Here is a 27283-nt window from a genome sequence, read left to right on the forward strand (position 1 = left end):
ATGAAGAAATGAGTATGAACCAAGATAGAAAATAGTGTCTATGCAGTGAATACAATTATGTAAAAGTTTGTACCAATATGGACAAGGGTTAGAAAAGAATATATTTAAAAATGAAAATTGGGCCAGAATGTCAGAATTATGATTTTTCTTCCCCCTCCACAACATTCTTTACTAAAATTTTCTTTGGGTTTTGGAATCAGATGGGTCTGATTTGCATGGAAGCTTCTCCACTTATCAGCTGTGGGACCTCAAAAGATGTACTTTCACATTTCTGAGTCTCAGTTTCCTCATCTGCAAAATGGGGACAAAAATTCATGCCTCCTCATTGTGCTGTTGTGCACATGAAACGAGACCATGTCAGGAAAGCTCTTGGCACACTGCCTTGCATACATTACATTCTCAAAAACTGGTAACTGAGTTTAGGAATATTATGAACCCCAGTGGCATTTTGTTTACAGAAACTTTTATTTCTAAATTTGTGGGAGAATAGGTTTATTTTTGTGTTTCTGTTAAATTGAAATATGCTTATTGTAAAGAAAATCATAACACAGAAGAGTTTAAGGAAGTAAAAATTCTCCAAAATACTAACATCTAGAGATGACCACTGAAAATATTTTGATTAATGTCTTCTAGAATTCTCTCTAAAGAAACAGATTTATATAATTTTCCATAAATGAGAACAAACTCTACTTACATTCTAGATGTGCCTTTTTTAAACAATGTCATGAGCTTCTTTTAATGTCAGTAACTATATATATATATATATATATATATAGTATAATCATATAATCATTTTTAAACTTATGTTTACTATGGAGAGACTTTTTAAATGTACAGAAGTAGAGAAAAGAGTACAGTGAACTCACACATCACCTAGCTTCAACAATTAGCAATTTGTGGCTAGTCTCATTCATCTACACTCAGCCCACTTTTCTAACACTAGATTATTTTAAAAGCAAACCTATAATTTTAATTATACTTAAGACAAATCTTTAAAACAAGCCTGAGATTTGATTCTATATCATCATGACTTTGTAAATTTCTCTTCTATGAATGTACCTGTTTATATTTTTAGCTGGTTTTATATTGATGAACATTTGGTTGTTTCCTTTTTTCACCAATGCTTGGTGCATATTCTTTTGCTCTTAAAAAGTAAAGGCCTCTCCCTCCAAATACTCGTGGGGATGACACTCAAAATATTTAACAACCAGTAAGACAAGACTATGGAACAATCAGAATAGTCAAGGGTTATAGGGATGGAACCGGGTGGAGGACCCTCTCCCATCCCCACGCCAGGTATTAAACCCTTACCTGCTGAATCCTGAGGAGGTATGGGGGTGCCAGGGGAGGTGCTGGGGTAACCAAGGTGGCAGTCAGGGCATTCGAGGGGCTTGAACAATGTATATGCACAACCAGTATGGTAGTATTTCACTATATCAATAACTGCATACGAGCTAAACGTCAGCCCTCTACCTCTGTACTCTCCCAAGAGTGAATCACTGTTAACAGCTTTTTGGTTATCCTTCCAGAAATGTTCTGTAATCTTTAAAATTTTTTACACAAGTGAGAACATACTTTACACACTACACCATTTCTGCTTTTTTTAAAAAATATATAACAGGCTATCTAATAGATATTTCCATATCAGCATAGATAGATCTACTGCATACAGAGTGGCTTGATGCACATTGTATGGCTCTAAACATAGGGGTGTGTGTGGTGGTGATGGGGTTAGGATTCTTTCTCCTCATCGTTTTCCTTTCCCATATCTCTCCCTGATGATTTTACCTGAGGATCAGTGGACCGAATGTGCCAACAGGTGACTCTGTAGTCACCAGTGAGCCAGCTGAGCCTCCAGAAAAAAATTATATGAAACATCTTTCCAAAGGGCTTACCTTGGACTGCCCAAAGATTTGTTTTTCCCATGTGGTTCCTCTCCAAGCCAAGAGTCTTAAAGACACCACAAGGTTATAGAGAAACTGTTTTGCACCAACACAAAATCAGAATTCATTCTAGGTCAAATCCAGAGAGTTCCAGCACTCGAGACTTCAGTGGTCATTCCAAGTGATTGAAATGCCAGAGCAGAAAATCCACAGTATGTGTGCTGCAGAGAGACAGGCTTCCAGTGAATCCAGTCAAAGTCTTTTACAAAGGCTGACCTGGCATGAGCATGAATTTCCCTTCTAAAGACAATCCAGTTTGAGTCTTTCAGTATTGCAATGAAAGTCAAACTAGAGCAGAAAGTCACCCCTTCATTCAGACTGTTGACGTGGGCTTTGCGTTGTGAGGTTTGTCCTTGGGAGATGGAAGGGAAGGTTTGTTTCTTTTATTGCTATGGAAACAGAACGGCAGCACCTCATTGGCTCAGGCACTCTGCTCTCTAAGAGAGAAGGCTGGAGAAGCAGCCATTGAGAAATTCTCCAAGATGTGAGACAAGATATGCTTAAGATATACTTTCAGAAGAAATAAAATTAAACAGCACTCCTAGGCTTAGTGGCTGTGGCAGTAGTTTCCAGACAGGAAACGTGATGGGTTTTAAGTTCCTCTGTCATTTGCTCACAGAAACCTAAAACTCTAAAGTAAGCACTTTCTTCCTTGAATTTCAGGATTTGAAATCTATAAAAGTACAAATCCCCCAGGGCAGGAGTCTTTTTCAGTACCAAGAAACTCAGATTATTTTTTTCCCTAAAGAAAGCTGTTTTTTCTCATATTGGATTTGCCAAAAAGTTCGTTCAGGGTTTTTTGTTAAGATGTTACCGAAAACCCTGAACGAACTTTTTGGCCAACCCAACAGAAAAAAAATGCTTGCTTAAAAAAAGACCAGTGGCTTTTATTTTTATTCTGCTGCACCTCACTATATTTTACACATTTTATAATAAAAAATTGCTTTAAATAATACGCTTATTAAATACTATTCTCATCTATTAAAAAATTTTTTTTAATTTTTTAAAATAAAATTTATTATTTATTTATTAAAATTTTTATTTTATATTGGAGCATAGTTGATTAACAATGTTGTATTAGTTTCAGGTGTACAGCAAAGTGATCCAGTTATACTTGTACATGTATCTATTCTTTTTCAAATTCTTTTCCCATTTAGGTTATTACAGAATTTTGAGCAGAGTCCCCTGTGCTATACAGTTGGTCCTTATTGGTTATCTATTTTAAATATAGTAGTGTGTACATGTCAATCTCAAACTCCCAATCTATCCCTTTTTCTTCTATTTAAAATGAAAGCTGATTATAAATCCACCAGATTGATTTCATGATTCACTGATGAGTCACAACCCAAAGCTTTTAAACGTTTGTTATAAGTTCATCCATTCATTCTACTCCACACTTACTATCTACTGCGTGCCAGGCACTGTTGTGAGGTTGGGTGGATACCTCAGTTCCTGGGATCCAAAGAGCTTAGAGACTAGTGGGGAAACGGACAGTTAATAAATTCCAAAAAAGCACAATGCAGCTTATGTTGAGGGCCTCACCACATGCAGTGGGAGTGGATAGCTGGGATTTCTCTCTAGTTTAATAAGTCGAATAGTTTTAATTAGAGAAAGAATCTAACTAGCTTTACATATTAGAAAGATAATTTTGACTGCAGTGTAGAAAAAAACAATTGGAGGGACCAAGGTATGAGGGAGGAAAATCAGTTAGGAGTCTGTGGCAGTGGCCAAATGAGGGAGTAGCAGTGGAGATGGAGAGAAAGAGGACACAAGAGGTCTTGGTGATTGAGGGAAAAGGAGGAGGCCATGATGATTCCTGGGTTTCTAGCTCAAGCAATTGAGTAGATGGTGGGGCCATTTATTGAGATGGGAAAGTCTGGGGGACAGACAGGCTCAGGGGAGCTGGCCATGATTTCTTGGACTTGTTGAGTCTGAGATACCAGGGAGACATCCAAGTGGTGAGGTCAGTTACAGAGTTTGTTACACGTTTTGGGAGTTCAGAAGAAGAGTCTGGGCTATAAACACTTTAGGAGTCTTCAGAGTAGATCTTATTTTAAGCCAAGGCAGTGGATGAGATCACACAGGGAAAAGGTTGTGTAAGAAGAGAAGAGGGTCTAGAACAGAGTCCTGAGGAACACCAATGTTTATGACAGTGTTTCTCAAAGTATGAACCATGTGTTAGTTAAAATATGTAAAACTACCACATGAATGATAGTGGCTTAAAACAGAGAGGTTCATTAATTTCATGAAATACAAAGTCTGAGGTCAGGCTACCAGAGTTGATGTAGACTCAGAAATGTCATTGTAGAACTGGGTTCTTTCCATTTAATCTATGTTAGTTCTTCTCCCTCTCTTCCTTATCACTGTTACTATATTCCAGAATACTTATTTTCAATAAATCTTCCTTTATACACATAATGAATATTTAATTAGTCAGCAGAGAAAATAAATATGTCTACATTTAAGATAAATCTTTACTCTCACAGATATGTTCTCTAGCCTTGGTGACTTGACTGATTAACTAATTAGTCTCTAAGTAAAGAAGATTTGAATTTAAGTGTGGAGAAACATATTCACTGAAACCAAATGGACCATTTTTCAAATGCTAGGACTGACTCTAATTATTTGCACTTAGTTGGATTATTGTGTATTTTACGATTTGCATTATCATCTTATTACCATACGACAACTGCTATGGAGGAAAAATGTATTTTATGTGATTCATAAGGAACAGTTGGAGAAAATTGCCCTTCATTTGCAAATCTGTTGATATTTTGCAATAGTTACCAAAGTAAAGCTGAAGCATCAAAGTATATATAAAGATCATACAAACTATATACAAAAAAAGAACTGGGTTCTTTCCATCTTTCTGTCATGCCAGCCTCAGTGTGTTGCTGGAGGGGAGCCTCGTGATTGCACTGTGGCTGCCATGACTCCAAGTACCATGAGCAGACTAGGTAGAGATGACTTCAAAAGCTAAAAGGAGGACTTCCCTGGTGGTCCAATGGTTAAGACTTCGCCTTCCAATGCAGGGGGTGTGGGTTTGATCCCTGCGTGGGGAGCTAAGATCCCACATGACTCATGGCCAAAAAACCAAAACATAAAACAGAAGCAATATTGTAAAAAATTCATTGAAGACTTTAAAAATGGTCCACGTCAGAAAAAAAAAAAAAAGCTAAAAGGGAGGGAGAGAAGTTACCAAGAGAACAAGGGCATTGGATTTAGGAATTGGATATTTATTTTGAGTCTGTTTATTGCATGAAAATTTATATTTACCTGCTGTCTTATGATTAAAAAATAATAATCGTAGGATTATTAGGGTCTTGTGTGGAGAGTGGCTAAAAAGAAAGATACAAAGGAAGTGGGTGCTGAAGGAAAACCCCAGCCACTTGACTTGGCCAAGGCTTAGCACTAATAACATTGGGATTTTTTCCCCTCCTTTCTTCTTTTTAGTCATTAGGACAACTTTGTTATCTCTAAAACAGCAGAAGGGAAGGAAATGAAAGTTTTTCAGAGCTAAGTGTTCACTGCTCTTTCTTTGGTTGAATTTAGGGAAACTTTGGCATTGCATAAAAGGCTCTATCTGAAGACCCCGTAAGGGGACTGATGCTACTAACATTCTCAGTAACTTTCCCCAAAGCAATGTGCCTTAGTATTTGGAATGGAGGTGGAGGAGGCCAGAATACCAACAGTATAACCAAGTATAAGTTGAATAAATGAATGAGAGAAACTGTGACCTAACAATCCACATATGTCATCAAAATTAGTCTGCACATTGGCTGGGGAAATGGGCACCATCTTGTGTGACGCTGCAGCCCTCATGAAATGGCAAATGTGATCAGCTGGTGAGCATTTAGAGGCTTCCCGTTCGTGTGGCTCTATTTGGTGGCTCTATGAGAATATTCCCAGTGTGGAAAAGACAGTGTTCTCTTAAGGAACTTGTCATTATTTTCAGTTCTCTTTGATCATTTCTTGTCTTTTAAGATCTGAGTTAAGGGTGCTGCGCTAAATCCCACAGACTCATCCAGCAGTTTCCAAATGGCCCCTAGCCAGGGAGCCACAGGTATCATGCAAGAGCCTGCAGTGCCACCCTCACACCTAGAAGGAGAGGCCGTTGCCCTGAGCCCTGGGCTTTAGAGGGCCCTGCATATCACAGGTCTACACAAAAACCTAACTTTATTAAAGAACACGCGGGCACTTGATCTTGAGCTCAGTTCTGGAATAGCAGGACCTGTAACCCTAAACATGCTTCCTCATCATTAACATCATCAGGCCCCAGGGGAATGCTTCTCCCCATCGCTTGCCCTTTATCTTTAGAACAAAAGATGACTGTGTCCACATGCTATGAAAGTTTCTGGGTTGTCCTGCTGCTAAGGTCAGAGGCCCTGCTTTGGAATGCAGGTGGAACTGCGGCAGGAGCGGTGAGGTGGGAGGAAAGGGAACTTGTCAAAAACACTCAGCATGAATGCACAGATTTACGCATAAAGAGATAACTGTTTCCCAGTGGTGCTGAGCATCCATTTTTTGCTTCTCATGTTTTCATTTGTAATTCCACAGGTACTCATATATTGGAGTGGAACTTGCAAGAACTACATATTATAGCTGAAGAGCATTTTTCAATATGGGTTCTGATTATCTTTAAATTTATATATATAGAGAGGTCTAGATGGAATGCGAATGAATCATGGCGCCAATTCTTCACACTATTGTACAGATCTAGCGATTGCTTTGAGAGATGGTGAAATAGCTTTATAAGTGGTAGTGAATTAAATGAAATTAAAATACTTTGTAAAATTTTCTGGCCCATTTGTTGTAATGTTGGAATGTGATGTGAAATTCTTGCTTTTAAACAACTTAGTGATTTTGCTGAGAAGGTAAGAAACAAATATTTAATGGAATACAATTTTTTTACTTATTTGACATTTATATATATTTCCTCTAACATCTCACTTCACCTTTGGTGTGCTTCACTCATACTTTCTTATGTTAAAGAATAAAGCACTTCCTGACTGTCAGCCAACAGTTGTGTTTTGGCATCTTCGCCAAACCTGCACAGCATTTGTTCACTTGAAAATTTTATGGCATTTTAGCCCTATTTCATAAAAACTAATGAAAAAAAGAAAAACCAATACTAGCATAACTCAAACATATAAGAAAAACAGAGATGGAAGTCAACAGGATGCTGAAAGCCTCAAATCTTAACCCTCATCAGGTTTTTGAACTTAAAACACATCCACTGATAATCATTTGTGAAAGAAAACACAAAGATGCTGGGAATATTGCTAAATTATATATCAAAGAAGTAGAGACTCATACATTACTCATTTCTCACAAAATGTTCATATTTCTTTTTTTTAATTTTAATTTTATTTTTTATACAGCAGGTTCTTATTAGTTATCTATTTTATACATATTAGTGTATACATGTCAATCCCACTCTTCCAGTTCAGCCCACCCGCCTCCCCCCCCCCGACCCCTACACTTTCCCCGCTTGGTATCCATACGTTTGTTCTCTACACCTGTGTCTCTATTTCTGCCTTGCAAACTGGTTCATCTGTACCATTTTTCTAGATTCCACATATATGTGTTAATATACGGTATTTTCCTCTTTCTGACTTACTTCACTCTGTATGACAGTCTCTAGGTCCATCCACATCTCTCCAAATAACCCAATTTCATTCCTTTTTATGGCTGAGTAATATTCCATTGCATATATGTACCACAACTTCTTTATCCATTCATCTGTCGATGGGCATTTAGGTTGCTTCCATGACCTGGCTATTGTAAATAGAGCTGCAATGAACATTGGGGTGCATGTGCCTTTTTGAACTATGGTTTTCTCTGGGTATATGCCCAGTAGTGGGATTGCTGGATCATATGGTAATTCTATTTTTAGTTATTTAAGGGACCTCCATATTGTTCTCCATAGTGGCTGTATCAATTTACATTCCCACCAACAGTGCAGGAGGGTTCCCTTTTCTCCATACCCCCTCCAGCATTTGTTGTTTGTAGATTTTCTGATGATGTCCATTCTAACTAGTGTGAGGTGATACCTCACTGCAGTTTTGATTTGCATTTCTCTAATAATTAGTGATGTTGTGCAGCTTTTCATGTGCCTATTGGCCATCTGTATGTCTTCTTTGGAGAAATGCCTATTTAGGTCTTCTGCCCATTTTTGGATTGGGTTGTTTGTTTTTTTAATATTGAGCTGCTTGAGCTATTTATATATTTTGGAGATTAATCCTTTGTCTGTTGATTCATTTGCAACAGAGAAGAAAAAGAAAGGAAAGGAATACAAATTGCAGAATTTGCAGAATTTCTCCCATTCTGAGGGTTGTCTTTTCATCTTGTTTATAGTTTCCTTTGCTGTGCAAAAGCTTTTAAGTTTTATTAGGTCCCATTTGTTTATTTTTGTTTTTATTTCTATTACTCTAGGAGGTGGGTCAGAAAAGTTCTTGCTGTGATTTATGTCAAAGAGTGTTCTTCCTATGTTTTCCTCTAAGAGTTTTATAGTGTCGGTCTTACATTTACGTCTTTAATCCATTTTGAGTTTATTTTTGTGTATGGTGATAGGGAGTGTTCTAATTTCATTCTTTTACATGTAGCTGTCCTGTTTTCCCAGCACCACTTATTGAAGAGGCTGTCTTTTCGCCATTGTATATCCTTGCCTCCTTTGTTATAGATTAGTTGACCATAGGTGCATGGGTTTATCTCGGGGCTTTCTATCCTGTTCCATTGATGTATATTTCTGTTTTTGTGCCAGTACCATATTGTCTTGATTACTGTAGCTTTGTAGTATAGTCTGAAGTCAGGGTGTCTGATTCCTCCAGCTTCATTTTTTTCCCCTCAAGATTGCTTTGGCTATTCGGGGTCTTTCATGTCTGTGTACAAATTTTAAGATTTTTTTGTTCTAGTTCTGTAAAAAATGTCATTGGCAATTTGATAGGGATTGCATTGAATCTGTAGATTGCTTTGGGTAGTATAGTCATTTTCACAATATTGATTCTTCCAATCCAAGAACATGGTATATCTCTCCATCTGTTTGTGTCATCTTTGATTTCTTTCATCAGTATCCTGTAGTTTTCTGAGTACAGGTCTTTTACCTCCTTAGGTAGGTTTATTCCTAGGTATTTTATTCTTTTCGTTGCAATGGTGAATGGGATTGTTTATTTTCTCTTTCTGATCTTTCGTTGTTAGTGTATAGGTATGCAAGTGATTTCTGTGCATTAATTTTGTATCCTGCAACTTTACCAGATTCATTGATTAGCTCTAGTAGTTTTCTGGTGGCATCTTTAGGATTATCTATGTATAGTATCATGCCATCTGAAAACAGTGACAGTTTTACTTCTTCTTTTTCCAATTTGTATTCCTTTCATTTCTTTTTCCTCTCTGATTGCCATGGCTAGGACTCCCAAAACTATGTTGAATAATAGTGGCGAGAGTGGACATCCTTGTCTTGTTCCTGATCTTAGAGGAAATGTTTTCAGTTTTTCACCACTGAGAATGATGTTTGCTGTGGGTTTGTCATATGTGACCTTTATTATGTTGAGGTAGGTTCCCTCTCTGCCCACTTTCTGGAGAGTTTTTATCATAAATGGGTGTTGAATTTTGTCAAAAGCTTTTTCTGCATCTACTGAGATGATTATATGGTTTTTCTTCTTCAGTTTGTTAATATGGTGTATCACATTGATTGATTTGCATATATTGAAGAATCTTTGCATCCCTGGGATAAATCCCACTTGATCATGGTGTATGATCCTTTTAATGTGTTGTTGGATTCTGTTTGCTAGTATTTTGTTGAGGATTTTTGCATTTATATTAATCAGTGATATTGGTCTGTAATTTTCTTTTTTTGTGATATCTATGTCTGGTTTTGGTATCAGGATGATGGTGGCCTCGTGGAATGAGTTTGGGAGTGTTCCTTCCTCTGAAATTTTTTGGAAGAGTTTGAGAAGGATGGGTGTTAGCTCTTCTCTAAATGTTTGATAGAATTCACCTGTGAAGCCATGTGGTCCTGGACTTTTGTTTGTTGGAAGATTTTTAATCACAGTTTCAATTTCATTACTTGTGATTGTTCTGTTCATATTTCCTATTTCTTCCTGGTTCAGTCTTGGAAGGTTATACCTTTCTAAGAATTTGTCCATTTCTTCCAGGTTGTCCATTTTATTGGCATAGAGTTGCTTGTAGTAGTCTCTTTGTATTTCTGCAGTGTCCGTTGTAACTTCTTTCATTTCTAATTTTATTGATTTGAGTCCTCTCCTTCTTTTTTGTGATGAGTCTGGTTAAAGGTTTATCAATTTTAATTGTGAATTTTGGTGTGTTTAATATTGTCCCAGAGGTCTCTTAGGCTGTCTTCATTTCTTTTCATTCTTTTTTCTTTCTTCTGTTCCACGGCAGTGAATTCCAAGATTCTGTCTTCCAGGTCACTTATCCGTTCTTCTGTCTCAGTTATTCTGCTATTGATTCCTTCTAGTGTATTTTTCAGTTCAGTTATTGTATTGTTCATCTCTGTTTTTTTGTTCTTTAATTCTTCTAAGTCTTTGCTAAACATTTCTTGCATCTTCTCGATCTTTGCCTCCATTCTTTTTCTGAGGTCATGGATCATCTTCACTATCAATATTCTGAATTCTTTTTCTGGAAGCTTGCCTATTTCCACTTCATTTAATTGTTTTTCTGGGGTTTTATTCATCTGGTACATAGTCCTCTGCCTTTTCATTTTGTCTATCTTTCTGTGAATGTGGTTTTTGTTTCACAGGCTGCAGGATTGTAGTTCTTCTTGCTTTTGCTGTCTGTCCTCTGGTGGATGAGGTTATCTAAGAGGCTTGTGCAAGCTTCCTGATGGGAGGGACTGGTGGTGGGTAGAGCTGGGTGTTGCTCTGGTGGGCAGAGCTCAGTAAAACTTTAATCCATTTATCTGCTGATGTGTGGGGCTGAGTTCCCTCCCTGTTGGTTGTTTGGCCTGAGGCAACCCAGCACTGGAGGCTACAGGCTCTTTGGTGGGGCTAATGGTGGACTCCGGGAGGGCTCAGGCCAAGGAGTACTTCCCGGAACTTCTGCTGCCAGTGTCCTTGACCCTGTGGTGAGCCACAGCCACCCCCCACCTCTGCAGGAGACCCTCCAACACTAGCAGGTAGGTCTGGTTCAGTCTACTATGGGGTCACTGCTCCTTCTCCCTGGGTCCTCATGCACACACTACTTTGTGTGTGCCCTCCAAGAGTGGAATCTCTGTTTCCCCCAGTCCTGTCACTCCAGTGGGTGGACTTCTGTGGTATACTTGTTCTTCAGTTTGTGAATCACCCACCCAGCGGTTATGGGATTTGATTTGTGATTGTGTCCTTCCTACCATCTCATTGCAGCTTCTCCTTTGTCTTTGGATGTGGGGTATCTTTTTTGGTGAGTTGTGTCTTCCTGTTGGTGATCGTTCAGCAGTTAGTTGCAATTCTGGTACTCCTGCAAGAGGGAGTGCATGTCCCTCTACTCCGCTATCTTGAACCAATCTCCATATTTCTAAATGGATATTAAATGAGTTTAAAAAAATACAGCAATTAAATTGTGAGAGAGAAAAGAGAACATCAAAGAACATTTCTGTTAGAATCCAACAATTCTCAAATTTAATTTCTTGGAAACAGTTTCAAAATAGCTAAGAGTATCAACAGTAAATTGTGGGCTATAGGTAATGAATCGCTTCATGCTTCCTGAGTCTTTTCAAATTAAAGGTCTTCATTGACTTTAGATTTTATTTTTTTGTTGCTGATACTTTGCTGAGGAAACAATATGGCTATTCTATTTTTAAAAATCTAAGAAAATAGAATAAGATGTTTACTACTCATGACTATTGTTGGTTTGTTTTGTGTTGTTTTGACAAATAGAGTTGTTTTCTGTACCACAAACAACATAATGGAAAGGAAAGACTTAATGCAGGATTACCTGTGAAAAGAACTGGGACAAAAACACAGAAAGACAAATGAAAATTTAAGAAGATACTCATGTTTATTATCTGATTAACATTTGACAGAGCAAAGGTAGGTGCACAAAGAGCTCTTTGACAAAGTCAAGCCCCAGATATCAAACTACAGTATCTCCCTGGCAGCCCCAGAGGGCACCATGCCACTCCCAGGTAGCTGTGCTGGCTATGCAACCACTCAGTGTAGATGCTGCTGTGTTGTACTTGGAGTACAGGCTTGCAGGCATCCGACATCAAAGGAGTGGGCTACTAAACACTAAGAGTTCTAGTTCCAGGTGTCAAAAGTCAATGTTATTACCAACAAGTACTAATTGTGTACCAGAATGGTCAGAAAAAATAACAGGCTTTCAATACTGTATAAAATACACCTTTTATAGAGAACAGGCTCTTGTTGTGAGCTGCCTTTAACTTATTTCCTCCCTTTGCCAAAGTCTGTTCATTCAGGTCAAATCAAGGACATATAGTACAAAATTTTTTAAAAAACTACTTTAACAATAGTCATTAACTTTTTTCCAAGACCCATGCCTAAGGCTGTTTACATAAGATTTGGGATCATCATAATTCAGGAGAAATTTTAATTCTGAGTTCACAGGGAAGGTATCCCTCCTAATAGATAATAGGATACTCAGAAATACCTGAGGTATAATCACTGAGACCCTTCAGAAGGAAAAAAAAAAAAAGATCAGACTTCCCTATACTGGCATTAAAGTACATACACAGTTGATAAAGAAAAACTAAAATGTGAACAGTGCTAAAACATAACAGATAAATTAAGAAGGAACTTGCTACAAGGCTCCAGTTCTTACTATACTTTACACACAATTTCATTATAATAGAGATTCTCATTCTCAACAAAAAATGATTTTAGGTGGAAATTTCAAAAACAACAAAACCCAGTTTCAAAACAGGATTCATTTCTAGAGACGAGCATGCACCAGTTTCCAATCATTGTGTTTCTGGTGGAACAGCAATATCAATTTAATTTTCAAAAACCAAAGTCTGGTTCTCTTTAATCAGACAGGCTTATTTGGCTGTGAATACACCCTTGCCCTGCCTCCAAAGTGATCATTTTAGCCTCGGTCATTTTAAAAGTATACTAATTATACAGAACACTCCAAAATCTAGCTTAATTTATAGCTGTTTATATAATATACATACAATCTGATAATTTAACACTTTGTACTATTCTCTGGCCCTATATTTTCCTACTTCCTGATGTCTCTTGGAAACTGGTACAGGAAGATTACTTTCTTAGAGAATAAATAAAAAGCTTAAAGAATTGTCTAAAATAAGCACCCTAGAGTTACTTTATGAAGTAGAAACTCAAATATCATTTAAAATGTGAATTGGAATATTCTAGAAATTTAAACATCAGGAATTCTTCTGGTCCACATTCAGGGACATGTGCGTTCACTTACAGACCAGCTGGAATCCTTTCTGAACATCTCTGTGTATGGTCTGCTGATTTCAGAATGATTGAGCAAGGGGGAGAGAATGGGGAGAGGACACTTTTTGTTTTTAAGAAATTTATTTAGAAGAGTTTTATTAAAAGATTCTAAAAATCATGGAAAACTCACACATTTTACTCTTGCATGTGTGTTTTGAGCACATAGCTCTTCCCGAAGGAGAGGCAGCTCAAGAGGAGAGACGGACCCTCCTCTGGCCTGTAATAGGTGTATGGATGGGAGCCACAGGAGTAACATGCCCATCAAGAATTCTTCAGAAAACTGCCTCTCAGTTTAAGAACAAAGGAGCAAAACATTTGCTAATGAAGCAATGAAAAGATCAAGTAACACGCCTCCCATTTTCAAAAAGAACTAGCCCCCTCCTTCATCTTCTCTCCATAATGCCTTTCATGTAACAGCATTTCTTTCTCAACTGCATGGCCGAGATAAAGCCATGTCATCTGATGAGAAGCAGACCTCGGTCAGCAATGCTCAGAAAACAGATCTGTTTTTTCGCGATTCAACCCTTGCGTCACACTGCTGAAAGCTGAAACCTAATCCCAGAGTTTCACTTTGCCATTTCACATAGTTAAAAAAAAGAAAAAAGGAATCCCAGAGAAAAAGCAAAAGTGTTTGACTTTCCCATTAAAAAAAGTTCATTCTCTAATTCTGCAGATATGAAGAAAAAGGCAGATGTTTTAATATTATTTTATATTAAAAAAACACAATCTCAAAGAAAGCACCTGGGTTTTACTTCAGTTTATAATAATTTGCTGTGCCTGAGAACTTTTGTGCAAATATATGTCATCTTTCATTAAAAGTATGCATAGCACATTTTCGAAAAAGTTTAGTTGCAACCAACTTTCCTTCCAAAAAAACTCACAGAGATAAATACACAGCATTCTCTAATTCCTATTGATTGCACTTCTGGTTTAACCCATCCAGCCTCCAAGGAAATTTGAAAGACATGTACAGTAATTATGTTCATACACCTTGGCCAATGCACTTATTCAGAAGAAATATTCTGAAAACAAGTTTCCTTGGTTCCGATGTACCCATATTTTCCTTCTTAAAGTAAATCCCTCCTACCCCCCACTCATGTTGTTTGGGGGGGGGTACTGTATAAAAATACAAATTAAAAAAATTAACCCTTATTAATCACAAATGCAAAAGGAATGTGGATTATGTTTGGGATCCCAGTGGCTCAAAGGCCTGAAAACAGAAAGCAAAAAGGGAGTCTCCACTAGTCTGATCTTATGAAAAAGGTAAAATTCCTTGTTTGATAATGCAGTGAGCATACTCTTTGATGGAGGTGTAATTTAACCAGACATTAACAGGGGCCAGCAGATAAGCCATCTCACTGTTGTCTCAGTAACAGACTGAGTTTACTCCAGCAACCTTCTAGAACAGCTTTCTAAAGGTTAATGGTCAAAGCTGCTCCTTCTTTTTTCCCATCTCCTAACCTGGGTCCTCCCTGCTTATGCTCACCAGAAGTAAATGTGCTAGCAAGTTCAGTATTTCTGGTATGTTCCAATATTACTGAATTTATTTTCTAGTTACTTTTTATTTTCAAGACAAGAAATACCAACTGGAGGACAGCATTAAACATTTCTTCTTTCTCTGCTTCCAAACACTCATGAACCATTCATTTATACTTTCAATTTATCAGACAGACTTCATGCCAATTCTGTTTCCGTTCTTCCACTTTCCCCTTCCCACATTCACAACCCTTCTGCAACATTCCTTTTCTCTCAGACAAGACTACATGTATCAGTGCAAATCTTTCCTTCATGTGCTAACTTGTATAAGAGGTCAGTCAACTGCTGAACCTCAGTCTTCCTTCAGGATATCCATTTTGGGTGATGATGTGCAAACTGGGGTGCCAAAGCTACCCATCATGACTGGAAGACTCTGATTCCTCCTCAGTCCACTCAATAAATTGCTACCTGAATTTAAATAGACAGCAGAGTTTGGTCTTTGAAGACCATTTTCTGCCTCTTGGCTTCTTCCATTTTCCTGGGCTGCAGGGGTCTTGATCACTCTGGCTATCCCCAGTCTTTTCAGCCTGTCCACCAAGTTCATCTTCAACTGGCCAACATCAGGAGGGTTTCGGGACGGTCTCAAGCCATACATCTCCTGGAGGAATGTTTCAGCTGGTCGGGAGGCCAAAAAATTTTCAGAGAGATGCACTCGAGGCTCAACGGGCAAAGGAGAAGGGCAAGGTGAGTGAGACGGTGAATTTGGTGGTGTGGAAGGGATAGCCAGGCCTCTAGGGAGAGGCTGGAGGAGGGGGTTCTCTGAAACTGGGCTGTGGTATGCTTTAGCAGAGATGCCTTGCTTTTGTAGAAGTTTGGCCAAGCTCATGGTGCCGCTGAAGGTTATGGTGGAATCTCGTCGGTTGGTGATGGATTCACCAATGCTGAGTCTATAGGACATAGCAGGAGAATTCACTGCTGTGTTTGATGAACTGCTACCACTACTTCCACAGGATAATGAAGGGAAGCCAGAGCTTTACATAGAAAGAAAAAAAAAAAAAAAAGCAGGAGAGAGAATTTAAGAATAAAAAGTAATCCCAAGTCAGCATTTAAAGTAATTACAGTAGTTATCCACAGTAAATATAGAGGAACAGGCAACACGTCAGTATCTGAGGAATGAAAATTTTGATGTGTTACTTTAATGATTAGTTATTTGTAATTTGTAATTTAGTCATTAACTTATTGAAACATATTTCTTTTCATAGGATATGATTTTACTGTACTTAGATAACTTTATTATTCTCAAATAATTACTTTATTATTCTTAAATTTTAACTCTAAAATATGTATCTGTGGAAATACAACTAAATTTTATGATTAAAAAATCAAAGAAATTTAAATATTGAAGAAAGTAAACTTTAGAAATTTTTATTAACATATCCATTCCATAAAGTGAAATATACCAAGAGACAATAATCCGTGATTTAACAATTCTTCAACCTTTTAGAAAATACAATCTTTCATAATTAAACCGAAGACGCTTTTCTAAGGAGACACATTTCTTTTTAATCTGTCAATTTTATATTACTGAGAATAAAGTTCTAATTGTTACATTTCCAAGAATGTTAATTCCAAACAATAGTAGTATAAGGATACCCCAAGATTTTCTCAATCTTGACTTAAAGCATGGGTTTCTGGGAAATTAAAAATAATTAAAAGCTTTGACAGCTATTAGAATCTTTCTTCTTATTCTATGCTTTGTTAAAAAGAAAAAAAACTAAATAAACAATCATGTACTCAAGGAAATGGTGATAGAATGGAGAGGGTACTTCTTTAGCAAATTATTCCCCCTTGAACAAATGTTACCAGCATTTAATACATAAACTTTCACTTTAACACAAAATACTCAGAATATCTAGATATCAAGATTTATAAAGATTATGAACAAGATGCAAATTTAGGATTAATAAATAAACTTTCTAAAGTACCAACTTGTATTAAAGAAGCAAAATGCAAACAACTTCGACTTCTTGGTTCTAATGTAGTCTGTCTACTGTATTCCCAGTCTCCCACCTCCCTGGTCCTACTTTATTGTAGAATTGCCTGTCTTTTCCCAAACTGTTCATGTCACTACCATACCAAATGATGGTATCAACCTGTATGGAGAGCCTCCTCAGGAACCAATTTTATAAAACCTGCTATCTTGTTGACTATAAGAACAATGTAGAAAAATTGCAGGTATGCCTGTTTATTATAGACTTTACTGAGTTCTTTATAGGATACCACCCAAATGCTTCCCTAAACAGTCAATTTGCTTCTATCTTACAGACATTGTGAATCATAATGTTATTTCCCGCCACACTGGCAGCTAGAAAGCTAAGACTCAAATACATGGCTCACCTTACTTAGCAAGTATGTAAGACTTTATAGTACAATTTATACACTAGGTGTATTCCTCTATCCATTTTATATCCTTACTCTTGATTCTTTTTTGCTTCATTTTTCTTCTCTACTTCTAGTTAACATTATCCTGCAAAGTTCTACATATCTCTGGAAATTGCCTTAGATTCTTTTTGGAATTGGTAGGACAGAAATTTCAGCAATACTGCTTATTGTTCTAGTCTGTGTAGTAAATAATTTGGACTGCCCAGAGGGTTCTGGCTTTGCCCTCAGCTTCTGGGAGGTAATCTATGCCACGGCTGCTAGAAGTGTGTTTGTTCAGGATGGAGCCTGGCCACACTATATCTTGGAGTGGACCTGGCCACACCCAATAGCTGTAGGATGGGGACTGGCCATGCCAGGAAGACTAACCATGTGATTTAGGGTGGAAGCTTTGGGTCAGTGGACCTGGAGGTAAGTTATTATAGTTATAGTGAGTTATAGCTATATAGGTCATCAATCAATCATGCCTTACACAGTGAAGCCTCAGTAAAAAAAATCTGGACACTAAGGCTGGGGTGAGCTTCCCTGGTTGGCAATACTCTGTGTGCACTGTCAAACACTGATGCCAGGAAAGTAATGACTCCTAAGGACAGGGAGGTTTCATGTGTGGAACCCTCCCAGACTCTGACTTATGTGTCTCTTCCTTCGGCTAATTTTATCCTGTAACCTTTCCCTGTAATAAACAGTAACCACGTGCATAACAGCTTTCAGTGAGTTCTGTGAGTCCTTCTAGAAAATTTATCAAACAAGAGCATGGTTTTGGGAACCCCCTGAACTTGCAGGTCATATCAGAAATGAGGGCAGTCTTGTGCGGAGGACTAGCCCCTCCAGTCTTGCAGTCTGGCTAACTCTGGGTGTAGTTTCAGGTGAGTCATTTACTACCTGCCTGCCCTTGGACCAGTCACCTGAACTTTCTACGCCTCATTTTCTTCATTTAGACACTACATACTCGCTTGGCTTGCCTACTTCAAAGAGTTACAATGGTCAAATGAGAAAATACAATGTGAAAATATTCTAAAGACAAATTATCACAGTACATTAATTAAAATTCTGGGAATTAAAATGACAGTAATTTAAAAAAGAAATTCAAGAAAACAGAGTTGAGGAAAGAAGTAAGGCCTCAAATTGCCCAGCCCCTCTTACCTGGGGGTAACCTGAGTAATATCAGAAGGATGTAATATCCTACAGGTGGTGAAGGTGAATGTTGAGTTTGTGCAGGACAGACACTTTCCTGGGTTTGAGGTTGCAACTGAAGTAGAGAGTTTTAGGGAAACAAACACAAAATTGAAAGACTAGGTTAATAATGTAAAAAGTTCGTCATTACTATTAATAATACAGCATTTATCTGGTGTCTTTTATACAAAAGTTCCCAAATCTAGAAATGAAATATACATATTGTATTTTTTTCCCATGAATTGATTTATTTATTTATTTTTGGCTGCACTGGGTCTTTGTTGCTGTGTGTGGGCTTTCTCTAGTTGTGGCGAGTGGGGGCTACTCTTCGTTGCGGTGTGCGGGCTTCTCATTGCGGTGGCTTCTCTTGTTGTGGAGCACGGGCTCTAGGCGTGTGGGCTTCAGTAGTTGTGGCACACAGGCTCAGTAGTTGTCGCTCGTGGGCTTAGCTGCTCTGCAGCATGTGGGATCTTCCTGGACCAGGGCTCGAACCTGTGTCTCCTGCATTGGCAGGTGGATTCTTAACCACTGTGCCACCAGGGAAGCCCTACATATTGTATTAGTATCCACTGGTTAGTATATAGCTGAATCCTTCAATAATTTGAAACTGTAATTCAAAAGGATTTAATATAGCTTAGAAATAAGAGAAAAACACATTCTGAAAAAATACATTAGAAAAAAAAACCAAACCAAGAACTAGTCATCCAATATTTCTAGCCAAACTATCTACTCCAATGGTTCTCGAAGTGTTATTTGCACCTTGTGGGAGTCTACAGGTCAAAACTACTTTCATAGCAACGTTAAGATGCTATCTGCCTTTTTGACTGGGTTGGCACTTGCACTGCTGGTGCAAAAGTAATAGTGGGTAAAGCTGCTGGCTCCGTAGCACAAATCAAGGCAATGGCACCAAGCTGTACTAGTATTCATCACTATTGTCCAATTACAGTAGGAAAAAAAAAGGCAAATTCATATCAGAATGTCCTGATGAAGCAGTAAAATTTATTAAATCTTGACCCTTGGGGGACTTCCCTGGTGGCGCAGTGGTTAAGAATCCACCTGCCAGGGGCTTCCCTGGTGGCGCAGTGGTTAAGAATCTGCCTGCCAATGCAGGGGACACGGGTTCGAGCCCTGATCCGGGAAGATCCCACATGCCACAGAGCAACTAAGTCTGTGCGCCACAACTACCGAGCCTGCGTTCTAGAGCCCACGAGCCACAACTACTGAGCTCATGCGCCTCATCTACTGAAGCCTGCGCGCTCTAGAGCCCATGCTCCGCAACAAGAGAAGCCACTGCAATGAGAAGCCCGCACACCGCAATGAAGAGTAGCTCCGGCTTGCCGCAACTAGAGAAAGCCCGTGCACAGCAACGAAGACCCAACACAGCCAAAAATAATAAATAAAAAAAAATAAAATAAATCTATTAAAAAAAAAAAATCTTGACCCTTGGGCTTCCCTGGTGGCGCAGTGGTTAAGAATCTGCCTGCCAAGGCAGGGAACACGGGTTCGAGCCCTGGTCCGGGAAGGTACCACATGCCGCGGAGCAACTAAGCCCGTGTGCCGCAACTACTGAGCCTGTGCTCTAGAGCCCATGAGCCACAACTACTGAGCCTACGTGCCACAACTACTGAGCCTACATGCCACAACTACTGAAGCCTGCACGCCTAGAGCCCATGCTTTGCAATAAGAGAAGCCACCGCAATGAGAAGTCCATGCACCGCAATGAAGAGTAGCCCCCACTCGCCACAACTAGAGGAAGCCCGTGCGCAGCAACGAAGACCCAGCGCAGCCAAAAATAAATAATTAATTAAAAAAAAATCTTGACCCTTGAATCTTTTTAATATTCTGTGTGATGAAATGGGAAGTAAGCATTAAGCACTCTGCTTTATACAGAGATACAATGGTTATCTAGAGGAAAAGCACATATGCAACTTTCACATTTTTTCACAGAACACAATTTTTACTTGAAAGAACAATTAATACAAAAACTACAGTTATTCAGACTTGGATATCTGGCAACATTTTCTTGAAAAAGAATGTAGTGAGCCTGTCTCTTCAAGAAAATAGCTGACAGAATTTGCTGCCAGTGACAAAATTTGAGCTTTCAAGTGAAAATAAGTGTTTTGGTAGACTTGTATCCATCGCTGAGAGCTTGAAAGCTTCCTAATACTAAAAGACTTACCCAATGAGACAGGTGGTGATACTATATGATTTTAATATATTCTATAATGAAATGGGTCAACATTTGGAAGATCTGCATAACTCAGTGAACCAATATTTTCCAAATGACCAATGCATTATGTTAACAAAATCATTCATGGGTAAAAGATGCATTCAAAGAGCAGGACAGACTAATAGATTTTAATGTAACAAAGTATGAAAAGTTCACTGATGGGGTTTTAGATTCACATTGCTACAAACCTTAAAGAAACTACAACTTATCAAGTTTTGGTGTAATATCAAAGAATATCCACAAATACCTGAAGAGGCTATTAAAATACTCTTTCCTTTTCCAACCATGTATCTGTGTGAGGCTGTATTTCCTTTCTTTTTTTTAAACTTTAAATTCTTTTTATTTCATTTTATTTTTCTATTGAGGTATAGTTGATTTACAATGCTCTGTTAGTTTCAGGTATATAGCAAAGTGATTCCGTTACATAAATATATATATATATTTTTTCATATTCTTTTCCCTTATGGGTTATTACAAAATATTGAGTATAGTTCCCTGTGCTATACAGTAGGTCCTTGTTGGTTATCTATTTTATATATAGTAGTGTGTATATGTTAATCCCAAACTCCTAATTTATCCCTCCCCAACCCCTCTCCCCTTTGGTAACCATAAGTTTGTTTTCTATGTCTGTGGGTCTATTTCTGTTTTATATATAAATTCATTTATATCAATTTTTTTTAAGATTCCACATATAAGCAATATCATTTGATTTTTGACTTTCTCTGTCTGGCTTACTTCACTTAGTATAATAATCTCTAGGTCCAACCATGTTGCTGCAAATGGCATTATTTCATTCTTTTTTATGGCTGAGTGGTATTCCATTGTATATATGTACCACATCTTCTTTATCCATTCATCTGTTGATGGACATTTAGGTTGCTTCCATGTCTTGGCTATTGTAAATAGTGCTGCAATGAACACTGGGGTGCATGTATCTTTTCGAATTATGGTTTTCTCAGAATACATGCCCAGGAATGGGACTGCAGGATCATATGGTAGTTCTATTTTTAGCTTTTTAAGGAACCTTCATATTGTTCTCCATAGTGGCTGCACCAATTTACATTCCCACCAACAGTGTAGGAGGGTTCCTTTTTCTCCACACCCTCTGCAGAATTTATTATTTGTAGACTTTTTGATGATGGCGAGGCTGTATTTTCTTCATACTCCTCAACCAAAACAACATATTGTAATAGACTGAATGTAGAAGCTGACACAAGAATCCTGCTATCTTCTGTTAAGCCATAAATTAGAGACTTGCAAAATTGTAAAACTAAACCACTTTGTAAACTACTTAAAAAAATACAGCTATTTTTCATAAAACATATTATTTGTGTTAACATGTAACTCTTTTAAAATAATGAGTTAATAACTATTTTTATAATTTCTCAGTTTTGATTTCTAATAGGTAAATATTGGCAGATACAACCCACACAGACACTCTCTGGAATTCTTAACGATTTTAAGAGTGTAAAGAGATCCTGAGTCCAAAAGTTTTGTGAACCACTGGCTGAATTGCTCTCTCTCTGCCTATCTATTTATGCAGGTTGGCTAAGAAGTGGAGAGAATTAGAAGGGGCACTTATGCTATAGATTTTTATTGTCTTATATTCAAGACTGAGTACACTCCAGTAAGATTTATATAGAGGCAGTTAGCTGAACATACAGTTATGCAGAAGGCAAAGTACTACTGGTTACTAGACTATACTCAACCAAGCACTCTTCTCACCTGTAACTGGACCACCAGCTGAAGTCATGGGCGGCAGGAAGATCCCTGTTACTGGCTGGGATACTGATGGCTTCTGTTCCACTTGAAGAGGTTGCTGAACCTGAAAAGTGATACCTTCCTCTTCATCTTCTTCTAAATCTGAGAGGTGATAGATGGCATCCTTGGGCAACTGGGTAAAGCCTTTAGTGATGACACCTGGTCGTGGGTCAAGAATGGTTCCTAAATTTGGTTGAGCAAGCTGCTGCCATTGGTGCAGAGTTTGTGATCCTGAGTATGCAAACCAAAAGAAGGAACATGTTTTAAATTTCCCACAAATATTAAATCTTGAAAGAAGCTACAACTGTATGTGTAAAAAAGTAATGATAATAATAAAACTACTTATTTGGTCTTAATATTTTGGTAAAATTTGTAAATTAAAGTTATCTGTGGAAGATTAACAAGATGATAAAGGTATGAATAATAATCTGTTCATTTCAAAAGCTAACTTTAAAAAGGAAATCTAAAGCAGGGTGAAAAAACCAAGACAACACCCTTAATAGGAACTAGGATGCTGAGGCAGTGATGAGAAAGAAGATACGTATCACGTCGGGTTGTATTTTCCCAGGTGACAAAAATCAATACTCCTTTGTCCTGGAACTATGCCTATGAACTTTGAACTCAAAAGCCAGGCTCCTAGGTTGGAAGGCACCTTGAATTACCATGGTTTTTTTTGTATATTTCTCAAGACTCATATGTGCTCACGACTCTCCTTTCACCAGGCTCTCAGGGAGAGTAGGAAAGCGAAGGAGATGATAAAAAAGGAGGATCCATCCTCATGGTTTCTGTCTACAAATGCTGGTGAATGATCATCCCAAGTACCTGCACCAGATGCAGTGTCTAGTTGTCACTAATAGTCATATAATCCTAAAAATGGCAACTCTGACAAATACCTGTACTGACTATTAATGAATAAAACGAACTTATAGCACCTTTGAGTTTGAGGGGTCCTTATAGGTTACTGACTCAAAATTTTGTCTAATGCAGACTCTTTTATGATAATAGCAGAGGATCACTTGAATACTGTCAATATTCCATAAAACAAAGAGATCTGTTTTGAATTCAAGTTCTGTCTTAGGAGAGAATAGAAACTGACCTGAAATTAACAGAACTGAACAAAAGAAAAATACAGACACACATATCTCTAAGTAACTGACATCTTTTGGGTAAAGAACTCTTTTTTGAAAAGGAAGGTAGAGATGAAGCATTACATATAGATTATTTTTATTCATCTATCATATCCTGTTTACCTTACCATGAAAACTGCTATCAAGGATATTCCTTAGCAAAGGACAAGAAAAGATTACTCCTCCTCCCTCACATTTGTATAAAAACAGTATCAGTAGAAGAGAACCGACAGCTGATGGCTTGGAGAACGCAAATCTCTTCATTTTCCACAAAGTTCTGCACGGTCACACAAACAGCGAAGATTTAGGGATAATAAAGATGTCTTCTGCACATAGGGTTCTTATAATTACAAGAGAAATCTCAATTCCAGGGGAAGGCAAAGCCGATAAGCAACATGGCTTAGAAACAGCCCTTCCTTACTTATTACCTTCAAGGGGCTTGACAATTTGCAATTTTTCAGGCATAAAACCTCGAAGGCAACTGGCACTGCTCAGGTCTGTGATCTCCGACTGGTCAATGCAGAGGGAGGCAAGGCTCTCTGTGGGGATGCCACAGTCACTATCCCCTTCTTTCTGGCCAGCCAGAGCCTGGATCTTCCGTTGCCATTCTTCAGCAAAGAACTGCTTCTCACTTAAGTAGTTCCGTCGCCGCAGACTCAGGCGATGCAGGGCTGTAGCCAAATCGCTCTCTGCAGAGCATTCTGGTTGACAGACCTTCTGGACGCTCCTATGGGAAAAACACATTCACTGACTAGATCTGTGAGGGTCATAAGCATAGCATAGACCTCTCCTTTCCACAATGGTGAATGTTCAAGAGATTGATCTTACAAACATATTTTTTCTTAGATACCTGGAATACAGAAATAGTAACAACAAACCCAAATCTCTAATATATATATAAAACATTTTTATTTTTTATTAATTAATTAATTAATTAATTAATTTTTGGCTGCACTGGGTCTTCGTTGCTGCGCGTGGGCTTTCTCTAGCTGCGGCGAGCGGGGGCTACTCTTCGTTGTGGTGCGCGGGCTTCTCTTATTGCGGAGCATGGCTCTAGGCGCATAGGCTTCAGTAGTTGTGGCACACGGGCTCAGTAGTTGTGGCTCACGGGCTCTAGAGTGCAGGCCCAGTAGTCATGGCGCACGGGCTTAGTTGCTCCATGGCATGTGGGATCTTCCCGGACCAGGGCTCGAACCCGTGTCCCCTGCATTGGCAGGTTGATTCTTAACCACTGCGCCACCAGGGAAGCCCATATATATAATATTTTTATAGATCATTTCAAGTGACTTCAGATAGGCAAAACTATACTTTATTATGTTGTGTTTATTAACTTTTCTGTTTCACTTAATTTATGAACCTACAGATAATGACCATCTATAAATCCAGTTTAGGTAGTCAAAAAACTAAATATTATTATATTTCACTGAATCTATAATACCATTGAAGACAAGAGGTACCATTATTTTATGTACTAAGAAAGAAAAAATGTTACCCATTAAACTATGACATGTCATTAGCTGCAAAAGAGAAACAATTTCAAAAATATTAAAATGTGAAAAAATTAACTTTAGGCCATAGAATCCTCTATGAATAGTACAAACATTTAAAAGAAACCAACGAGATCTGTAAATACTGCATTTTCATAGTTCTGCAATACACAGTTTTTCACTTATTAACATTTAAAAAATTGGCAGTATCTTACAACTGATACCAAAAGAAAGAGTAGCAAGCCAAGCTTTAGTTATTCCATGTGTGAATTCACACAGATCTGTTTGTTAGATCTTTTCCTAAGGTAACTGTGTACAATGAGGTAGTATTGAAACATCAAGCTATTGTGTGTATAGTATCTACCCCTAAGACCAGGCAATACAATTGAAAACCAAAGGTAATGGATTTCTGCATTAAGAAAGACTTCTCTCAGATGCCAAACATCTAATTTTCAAAAACTTTCAGCTGACTTTCCAGTCATTCTCTTTAATTTCTAGTTATACAAAATTCAATGAACTGAATTAATAAAGAGCAGAAAAAAATCTAAATTCAAACAAATAGGAAATAAGAGCAATCTAGTTTTCCTCAGTAGGTATTCCAGATTATTGTTTATCCTAATGGCACCAAAGCAACTGAAATTAGGAGCATGGGTTATGAGAAAGTGTCATGTAATGCTATGCATAACTGCCAATGACCAAACAGACTCAAACAAATTTGACTTTGAACACAAAGATTTAGACTCAAATTTTGCCAAACCAGAGACGAAAGTAGTAAAGAATTTTATAGTTCAATGAAAACTCCATTTTGAATACACTTAATTAAACTTTTTCACTCCAATGATCTAACAAATAATGATACAGGGAATCATTACTGAATGAAAACTGACAGTTCCAGAACTTCCTTGGGACAGCACAGAGCAATGCTGGAATTTGAGTGTGTGAATCTATGTTTCTTACCCTGGATCTTCCTCCAAGTTACTCTTCTGGATTGTTTTGTCCTCTGGTTGTTGTAAACCAGATTCAAAAGGTTTTGCTGTCATGATGACACTTGAACGGTTGGAGCCTGGAATGGGTAGCAGAGCTGGGAATGGGACAGAGCGGCCCCGTGTGTCATTGGCAACCTTGACAGTATCAAATACCCGTTTTTGTTGGGCTCTGTCAAAAGAGAAGTGTTCATTATTGCCACTGCCTACCCCTGGAGTGCTTTAGAAAAGAGACATGTAAGTGCAGTTAATTAAAAATAAAGCCACCCTGCAAAGCCTCTGAAGTTTTGGAGAAATTATTAGAAAATAAATTTCAGAACAAGAGAATGCTCTCACAGATGTGAGCACTACGAGGAAAAAACTGAATAGTAAGCAGATTTACTACTGAATCTCGTAATACCAATCACTATGGATTATGGCTTCTGTTTAATTTCCATCCCAATGGTTGAGTAACAACACATGTGATCTGAACTTACTTTTGTTTAAAGAGAGAAGATTCCTCGTCCAAACTCAACTTCTTACGCATGGTCCCCTCAATCTCAGCTGCCAGAGACTCCTAAGAAAAAGAGTTTGATGTTACTAACAGTGATTATCTAAGAAGCCTGTTAGGAGAAATAAACTATCTTTAAATTATTTAACAGAGTTTCCAGAATCCAATACTTTCGGTGTTATAATAAAAGAAAACAGTCACAGGCTAAAATGCAGGGGAAGAAAGGAGACATTCTGGAAATGTAACTTTTGAACAAGAACCAACTACTTTTTCATGATCTATTTTTACAAGAAAGCAGTGGGAAAAACCAATTATGATAAATAAAAGTATTACATATGCAGACACACAAAAATAAAAGGTTTGAAAGGCTATAAACCAAGATGTTAATAGTGATTCTGTGGAGGTCAGGATTTGATGGTATTTAGCAATTTCTTTTTGCTTCTCTGTAATTTCTAACTTTTCTATAATAAACATGTAAAGCTTTCATAATATAAAAAGTTGTTAAAGAAAAATAAGTAAGCTTCCCCTTCCCCTGGTCAGGGATGAAGATTCAACCAGCATGGGTGTCATGCTCAGTGGGGCTGCGCTAACAGTGACTAGAATTGGAGGTACTGGTGTGAACTCATGATTTTAAATATAATTATAAACATAGGTATGAATGTAAAGATAGATATAGACGTGTTTATGTGGGTGTATATGAACCTACACATATTTCCTAGCTCTATCTGTTGAGGGGACCTCAAAGCAATGGTACTCTAGTGGC

At 37.9% G+C, this 27283-nt stretch overlaps 2 protein-coding genes across 4 annotated transcripts in view; both read right to left on the reverse strand.

The window, feature by feature from the left end:
* The window catches only part of FLACC1 (flagellum associated containing coiled-coil domains 1), a 37609-nt gene extending 30208 nt beyond the window's left edge, over positions 1-7401 (reverse strand). The window contains exon 1 of the mRNA XM_082467215.1: positions 1896-7401. The gene's annotated coding sequence lies outside the window, so the exon portion shown is untranslated. The remainder of the gene's footprint in view (positions 1-1895) is intronic.
* Positions 7402-11914: 4513 nt separating this feature from the next.
* Positions 11915-27283, reverse strand: part of TRAK2 (trafficking kinesin protein 2) — a 65679-nt gene continuing 50310 nt past the window's right edge. For all 3 annotated transcript variants that reach the window (XM_082467010.1, XM_082467012.1, XM_082467011.1), the window contains 6 exons: positions 26507-26586; positions 26005-26202; positions 23989-24287; positions 22398-22664; positions 18413-18518; positions 11915-15861 (listed from right to left, as the gene is read on the reverse strand). In XM_082467010.1, coding sequence (XP_082323136.1) covers positions 15183-15861; positions 18413-18518; positions 22398-22664; positions 23989-24287; positions 26005-26202; positions 26507-26586 — 1629 coding nt within the window. In that variant the 3' untranslated portion in view covers positions 11915-15182. The remainder of the gene's footprint in view (positions 15862-18412; positions 18519-22397; positions 22665-23988; positions 24288-26004; positions 26203-26506; positions 26587-27283) is intronic.

Source organism: Balaenoptera physalus (assembly GCF_965194825.1).
Source record: "Balaenoptera physalus genome assembly, chromosome: 6".
Lineage (NCBI taxonomy): Eukaryota > Metazoa > Chordata > Mammalia > Artiodactyla > Balaenopteridae > Balaenoptera > Balaenoptera physalus.